The 8,228-nt window shown below is 41.2% G+C and overlaps 2 protein-coding genes across 5 annotated transcripts in view; one reads left to right on the top strand and one right to left on the bottom strand.

Annotated features, from left to right (window-relative positions):
- The window catches only part of LIAS (lipoic acid synthetase), a 164,511-nt gene extending 162,490 nt beyond the window's left edge, over positions 1–2,021 (bottom strand). For 3 of the 4 annotated variants that reach the window (XR_014143054.1, XR_014143055.1, XM_006732312.3), the window contains exons 1-2: positions 1,864–2,019; positions 580–752 (exon numbers count right to left, since the gene is read on the bottom strand). Coding sequence is in view for 1 of the 4 variants with exons in the window: in XM_006732312.3 (XP_006732375.2) it covers positions 580–752; positions 1,864–1,908 (218 nt within the window). In the remaining 3 variants the exon portion in view is untranslated. Of the gene's footprint in view, positions 1–579; positions 753–1,863 lie in introns of all 4 variants that reach the window. The other variant, XR_014143056.1, reaches the window with a different exon arrangement.
- Positions 2,022–2,158: 137 nt separating this feature from the next.
- Positions 2,159–6,797, top strand: RPL9 (ribosomal protein L9). The gene is made up of 7 exons (XM_081812450.1): positions 2,159–2,651; positions 2,741–2,856; positions 3,346–3,441; positions 4,430–4,562; positions 5,820–5,900; positions 6,125–6,239; positions 6,706–6,797. The coding sequence occupies exons 1-6, from the start codon at positions 2,606–2,608 to the stop codon at positions 6,229–6,231; spliced, it is 579 nt and encodes a 192-aa protein (XP_081668576.1). The 5' UTR covers positions 2,159–2,605; the 3' UTR covers positions 6,232–6,239; positions 6,706–6,797.
- The last annotated feature ends 1,431 nt before the right edge of the window (positions 6,798–8,228 follow it).

Consider the following 8,228-nt stretch of genomic DNA (forward strand, 5'->3'; position numbering starts at 1 on the left):
GAAGAAAAACTGTCAAAGAGCACAGAGAAGAGGATTCCAACAATTTCAGCTATTTACCTATTCTATGTCTGTTACCTCTCTTTCTTTCTTTCTCTTTTTTATTAACATATAATGCATTATTTGTTTCAGGGGTACAGGTCTGTGATTCATCAGTCTTACACAATTCACAGCACTCACCATAGCACATACCCTCCCCAATGTCCATCACCCAACCACCCCATCCCTCCCACCCCCTCCCCTCAAGCAACCCTCAGTTTGTTTCCTAAGATTTGAGTCTCTTATGGTTTGTCTCCCTCTCTGGTTTCACCTTGTTTCATTTTTTCCTCTCTTCCCCTATGATCCTCTGCCTTGTTTCTCAAATTCCATGTATCAGTGAGATCATATACTAATTCTCTCTCTGATTGACTTATTTTGCTAGCATAATACCCTCTAGTTCCATCCACGTTGTTGTAAATGGCTGTTATCACTTCTAATGATTTTTAGCTAAATATACCAAGTCTGATTAAAATTATAATCTAGGGCTTGGTTATACCTGAAAATAAAGCACAATGAAGGAATTTACCTCAAAATTTCAATTACCTTTCTCCTTTCTGGCGTTTTAAGTTTCCTTTATATTCATCCCACTTGCTCTTGTCTGCAAGATCACCAGATACAAAATCTTGAAGGTCTGGTCCATTTTGTAAGAATTCTTTTCTTTTATCTGGCAAGGAACTTACTGCTCTGACTGGACTGCATAAATATCTTCCAAATACCTAAAGACAGAGTTCGTTAAGACATGTATTTAGTGGGGTTTGAAATAACTTAGTTTTAACCTATTTAGATACCTAAAAAGAGAGGGTAAAACCAGAGAACTGATAGAGAAATTATATTGAACAATTTTCAAGCTCTGTCTAGGAGCTCAGAATCTAGGATTAAAGTCTCTTTTAAGAACAAACGAAACCTAAAAGAGAATGGGAGCTAAATGTTTACTGCTAGAGGTACAATAGATTTGGAAACCTTTGGACCTGGCTCACATATGTCACACTTTCATGTAACCCACTTAACTACTAAAAGTCTGTCTTTCATAAAGTTTAAACTGCAATAATAACTGGAGATGCCACAGCTTTCAATTTTCCAGTCCTGAGTCGAGTCAAGGACGTTTAAAAGGAAATTTGCAGTAAGTCTCTCTTATTTGGGCTTTGGATAGACATAGGTGTTAAAATGTAGAGGTAATGCTCAGTTGGTTTCAGAGAACTGAAAGGAGGGAAACCAAACCTAATGTTTTAATTTTCTAGATTACATTCTATGTTTGAACACGGTAGTCACTCAATATACATTTGTTGACCGTAAGAAACCACTGGCTTCTAGATCTGAACACAAACGTGTACGAGATAGCCAAAACACTAAAATTCAGGAGTCAGTACATGCAACGCAAGAGAACCCTCAACAATTAAAAAAGAGTGCCTGTTGGGGTGCTGCGGTATTGCTACTGCATTTGATCACTCTGCCGCTAAAGCAGAACACAGGTTTTTGTTCTCATAGCCCAGACTGGTGTCTAGTACAAAGTAAGAGCCCATCACAAGTAGGAATTTGGCGTGCTCAACGCAGTGCTCCTATAATGCTCCAATTAATACAGGGTTCAGATCACTCTGACAGCAGAAAAAAAAAAAGCCCTCATCGCCTGCCAGAGAGACCTACAAACCAATACCAGAGACTCTACACGATCGTGTGTCGGGAGAATTAAATGAGATACTACATGAAAAATTTTAGATCAGCGCCTAGCTAAAAGTCAACGCTCAGTAAGTGCTGGCCTTATTATTGGGCGCTCTGAAGAGATGGGAGCCCCTCCACCCCGGCCCGCACCCTGCTCGCCCCGCCGCTCACCCGGGGCCCCACGGCGCAGGCGGCGCCCCCGCAGCGCAGAGACATCCCTCTCTTTTTTTTCTAGCAGGGTCGAGGGATCGCTAATTCCCGGGAAAGACAGATCAACAAACCGTCGCTCGGCTTATGACAAGCAACCTGAGCCACCACTGACCCGGAGGGACTTGAGCTGCTCCGCGATTGGCTGCTTTCGCCTGGTAGCGTCGCGCGCTCGTGACGTCATACGCAGGGGTCTTACGGGCTACAAGAACGTGATGACGAAAGACGTTCTCTCTTTGCCGCATCTCCTGCGAGGTGAGGTTGTTTCTGAACTTTGTGGGTTTTGGGAATCTGAAGCCATCGGCGCGGGGAAGGTCACGGGCGCGAGTCTGGCGCTCGGAGCGTCTATGTTGGTTGTTCCCCAGCGTGGCGAGCGCCATATGGATCTGGTGGCCCTGGGATTCGAGCGCTGTATTGGACTTGTTGGCCTACCCCCGCCCCTCAGCCTTGCCGGGCTGGCGCCGCCGTAATAGGGCTGCTAGGGTTGCGCCGGGCGGGAGTTCGCCGGCTGTGCTCATAATACCTGCTTAGGAGCTGCTCTTCCCAGGCCGGGACTCAGCGGGGGCTGTGCTCCCGGTGGGTGCTCTGTGTCCGGCCGCGGGTTTCTGCTTGCCAGGCTCCGGGAGGAGTGGAGCTCCGCGCAGGGTAGTGCGGCCGCAAACGGGCCCCGCGCCGGCCTCGTAACCCCAGGTGTTTGTGTTTCAGAATGAAGACCATTCTCAGCAATCAGACTGTCGACATTCCAGAAAATGGTATGAGACCTGACGTTTGTGTTCTTCTCACGTCTTTACTGCCTGCTTTGTACCTTGTTCCGAGGCCTCACAAATACGTTCTCTCGTAGTCGACATCTCTCTGAAGGGACGCACAGTTATTGTGAAGGGACCCAGAGGAACCCTGCGAAGGGACTTCAATCACATCAATGTAGAACTCAGTCTTCTTGGAAAGAAAAAGAAGAGGGTGAGATACGGGGTTTTTTGACGCATTCACTGTTTCTTTGGAAGGTAGTGATTTAATAGCACCGAATTTGGTTGCTGTAGGAATTACAGAATTGACGGTCAGTGTTTCAGCTTAAAATTGTGTGTCCAAAAGTGGAGCTAGTTTTGGTGGTACTGCTTTAGTGAAGTTGGGAAAACGAATTCTGACTAGATTATAAAGCTCAATATTAGTACCATAGTCGTCATTAGCGTCAGGGTTGTATGCTGTTCATGCTGTATTTAGACAAGTATGATGCAATTTGAAAAATCAGTATTTCTGGGTTGACATTCCCTTGTGAAATGGGTCCTGTGATGTATAGTAGTAAAAAGTAATAATTGAGGGCTTTATATGTGGTTGCTTTAGTTATAGGGCTAATAGTTGAATCTAGAGTAATTCCATGAATAAGTGGATTTTTCTTTCAAGCCTAGTTATTACTGGAAAGAATCATACAAAGTTTTTGTTCTGTCACAGCTCCGAGTTGACAAATGGTGGGGAAATAGAAAAGAGCTGGCTACTGTTCGCACTATCTGTAGTCACGTACAGAACATGATCAAGGGCGTTACACTGGTAAGCAGATTGATCAGACTGCTTCGGTTTGGAAGGGGAAGTTTTTCAGCTGTAATGTATGTATGCAACATAAATGTCTACTGCAGAACATAGATTATGCCTGTAATTCATCGAGGTAGTTGGAAAGGTGATCTTGGCAGTTTATAATAGGCATCCATGGGTCTTTAAGTGATAAATGTGAGTAAAGACCATACAGTCTTAATACTAGACTGATGGTGTTTTGTTCTGTTTTGTTTTTCCCCCACAAAATTCACAGCTTCAGGATGTGTGGTGTTGGGGTTTTTTGTTGGTTTTTTAATAGAAAATGTAGCACATAAGATAGGCTTTGATTTCTTGTTGGCATGCCGCTCCTTGAAGGGATAGAAAAAGCTGCATCTCCTTTCTGTGCTCCCTGTCTACTTCCCTAAAAGCATATTTGATGTCACTATTCTCTTTATACTTCCTTCCCCCCCGCCCCCCGCTTTAAGATAAAGTTCATGTTACTGTCTTTGCTGAAATGCTTTTCTTTGCATTAAAAGTCAGTCCTTTCAGAGTGCACCTCATAATGGCACCTTTCAACTCCATTATAAGCCTATTGGATCATGTTTCCCCTATTTACCCTTACTACCAGGCTAAGTTCCTTGAGGGCAGAGGGCCTGTCTGAATTCTTGTCATCTGGTATACCTTAGTAACTCAGTAAATGTTAGTCTAGTGTTCAAGATGAAGGGCTTTGGGGTTCTCATTTTTAAAAGCTGGCATTGTTTACAGTGGTCATAGGAAATAGTAAAATAAATGCTTCCTTAAACAGTCTGAAAAGAATCAAACATTTTATGTATACAATTTGGAAGGTTTGGTGCAGGTGACCGTTGTTAACCAAATCTTGACAATGAGTGCTATGTGAGGATTGTTTCATTTTTAAATTATAAGTAATGTAAGCATCCTACAAAATTTGAAAACTGGATTTGTCTCAAATTGCTCAGGTCTGCTAATAGTTTGTTTACTTAAACAGGGCTTCCGTTACAAGATGAGGTCTGTGTATGCTCACTTCCCCATCAACGTTGTTATTCAGGAGAATGGTTCTCTTGTTGAAATCCGAAATTTCTTGGGTGAGAAATACATCCGCAGGGTTCGGATGAGGCCAGGTATGTGCGTACCTTTTAGATACGGTTTAGAAATGTTTACTTGTGAAGATGTGTTTTGGGTTGGCTATAAATCCATATTTATTTCAGAATTGTCCATTTTGATTATGCTTATAATAACTCTTGGTGTTAAGGTTTTATATTGTATTCATACTGATTGTGATTCTTAAAGGCTTATGCATTGGAGTAGTTTCAGGGGGTGTTAGCTGTGTTTAATTCTCTTTGCAAACTGAGATCCTAAAAAAAAAAAAAATGCGAATAGTGGTTAATAACACAGACTGCCTAGGGGCGCCTGGGTGGCTTAGTCGTTAAGCGTCAGCCTTCGGCTCAGATCGTGATCTCAGGGTCCTGGGATTGAGCCCTGCGTCCGGCTCCCTGATCAGCGGGAAGCCTGCTTCTCCCTCTCCCACTCCCCCTGCTTGTGTTCCCTCTCTGTTGTGTCTCTCTCTGTTATATAAATAAATCTTTAAAAAACAAAACAAAAACATATATTGTCTAGGTTCAAATCTCAGTTCTCCTATCATCCTTGGGCAAATCATCTACCTCTCTAGCTCATTTTATTCATCTAAAATTGGGAACATCTCATGGTTAAATGAGTTAAAACTTGTAACAGTTCTTGGTAACATAGTAAACATTAAGCACATTTTGTTTTTAATTTTTTTTAGACATTAGAAAATTTTATTTATTTAAAAAAAATTTAAGTAATCTCTACACAACCCCGAGATCAAGAGTCAACATGCTCTACTGACTAAGCCAGCCAGGTGCCCCAACATTAGAAAATTTTAAAGCTTAGTGTTCTCTTGATGCTTGATTCCACTGGGGTGGGAAGAAAGAATTCTTAGTACCATTTCATGAGTTTACAGAAATACTGTGTGGTATTAGCTATGGTTAACAGCATTTAATGGGAACCCTTATATAAAAAAGAAACTTGAGAGGTACCAAATCTATAGAGTCCTAGGAATAAGACTTGGTAACAAAGCTGTGAACAGCTAAATTGCATTAGCTGAATACTGTCTTTACTCCTTGCCTGAATCACTGAAAGTCTTAACTACTCTGGAACAGATTCATTCAAGCAGGAACACAAACAAGATTTTGCCCAGATTAAGTCAGGTCCTGTAAAATCAGAATCTCAAGAAGTTTCGTTTGTTCTGTGGAATTGTAAATGGAATAAGGTGCTACTTTAATTTAAATGTTTTCAAATTATTTTGTACAGATTTGATTTTATGTTTACACTATGTGAATGCCTTCTCCCTTTTTTAGGTGTTGCTTGTTCTGTATCTCAAGCCCAAAAAGATGAGTTAATTCTTGAAGGAAATGACATTGAACTTGTATCAAACTCAGGTTTGTATGTTTACTATGCCTAATTATGCCTATAGAATTTTGTTTAAATCTTGTAGTTGAATACATGGTATTCTGCTCATTTGGTGAGCATTTTCATTTGTGGAATTAAGTAAAAAACTACCCCCAAAATAATAGGCTTTAAGTATGGCATATAATAAAATCCTTTTATTTTAAGATGAGTTTGGCTGGTAATGTAATTTCCTTATCTTTTTTACTGTTAATAGCTGCTTTGATTCAGCAAGCCACAACTGTTAAAAACAAGGATATCAGAAAATTTTTGGATGGTATCTATGTTTCTGAAAAAGGAACAGTTCAGCAGGCTGATGAATAAGATCTGAGGTAGGTTCTTGCAGTGTCTGTAAGTTTCCTTACTGTTTTAGTTTTAGAGGTCTTAATTTACTAAGTCTGAAACTGGAGTTTTAATGGCAGAAAATGAGTTACATTCTGGAACACAATAAATGGCAGAATAAGAAAAGTGACATGTAGGGCGCCTGGGTGGCTCAGTTGGTTAAGCGACTGCCTTCGGCTCAGGTCATGATCCTGGAGTCCTGGGATCGAGTCCCACGTCGGGCTCCCTGCTCAGCAGGGAGTCTGCCTCTCTCTCTGACCCTCCCCCCTCTCATGCTCTCTATCTCATTCTCTCTCTCAAATAAATAAATAAAATCTTAAAAAAAAAAAAAGTGACATGCATTTTTACTATGAACTAGTAAGTCAGAATCTTAAACTTGTTTTGGATTATTTAGAGTAGAACTTGTTTTGGAGGGTATTGATGGGAATTGACAGATCTTTTTATTTCTTTTTACAGTTGTCCATCTACAGAAACAGCAAGATGCCGGATGATTTTTCATACTTATTTGTGATATTTTAAAGATGCAATAAAAGCTATACTGGTTTGGGCCTTTTTCTTTTAGATTATTTGAGGGAGACTGTGTGAGAGAGTGAGTGAGCACGAGTGGGGATGGGAAGGGGCAAAAGGACAGGGAGAAGTAGACCCCATTGAGCAAGGGAGCCCAGTGCAGGGCACCATCCCAGGACCCTGAGATCGTGACCTGAGCCAAAGGCAGAAGCTTAACCAGCTGAGCCACCTAGGCGCCCCTGGGGCTTTTTCTTAAACCAATAATCCTTTCCAACTATTGGGCAGTTAAACCATTCAGAAGCAAATTGTAGTGTGCTAAGAAACAGTAACAAGGAATAAAACAGGAGTTTTTTCTAGTAAAACTTAATGGGAGAATTGGCTTGAATTTGGTTTTTTGAAGGAATATCAAGGGCATTTCAGGCAAGAGGAATACAGTACCAGTGACCGGCAACACCATGTGACTGTTCATCATTGGATGTAGAACTTTTGGGAGAGATCCTGAGGGTATCTGATTTTGCAGAGGCATAAATTTGAATATTTGTGTGGTAAGTGCTTGAGTCACTTGTCTGTATACCGGTAACTTGTGGAAAAAGCAGCGGAGGGGTGGAACAAAGTGATAAGGTTAATTTGTGTTTGTGATTAACGTCGTTGTGTCCAAGATACCTCAATTTTCATTCTACCCTACCTCAGCCATTACTCCCACATGCTAGTCCTTGATATTTTTAGAAACTGATAACCCTTCCAGAATCTCTTAATTCTATGTGTCACACTTTTAAATGTGTTACCATACTGGACTAACATAGCAGGGTTGCCCCCAACCTCTTCAGTTTTCCCCATCTCATTTGATGGAAACTCCAGCTTTCCGATTTCTCAGGCAAAACATTCAACCTTGATTTCTCTTGCATGCTACACATTAAATCCATCAGGGAAGTGTAGGCTTTGCCTTCAAAGTAAGGTATGTTTAAGGACTTGGGAGTGCCTGGGTAGCTCAGTCAATTAAGCATCTGCCTTTGGCTCAGGTCGTGGGATCGACCCCGACGTTGGACTCCCTGCTCAGCGGGGAGCTTGCTTCCTCTGCCCGACCCCTGCTTGTGCTCTTCTCGCTCTCTAAATCTTAAAATGAGCAACCATTTGGAACGTATGGATCTTACCGAGCTCTTGATTTTAAATGAACCAACTAGATATTTTAAGGAGTTAATCTTTGGTCAAAGTTTTTAAGAAATATAGGTGAAATGATCAACTATAGTTTGCTTTGAAATATTTGAAGTGGGATTGGAGAGAGCATTGGATGGTGTTCTAAGTGAAACCCAGATTAACCTATAAATTGATACTTTAAACTGGGAATTCATTGTGCCTACATATATAAAGTTTTGAAATTTTTTATAATACAGAAAATGAAAAACTACATTTTGCTTGGGTTAGTATAATAGCTTTTTAACTGGTCAACTTTGCTCCGACTTTGCTCCTCTCCT

This window comes from Leptonychotes weddellii, chromosome 2, assembly GCF_054177405.1.
Source record: "Leptonychotes weddellii isolate Sample4059 chromosome 2, ASM5417740v2, whole genome shotgun sequence".
Lineage (NCBI taxonomy): Eukaryota > Metazoa > Chordata > Mammalia > Carnivora > Phocidae > Leptonychotes > Leptonychotes weddellii.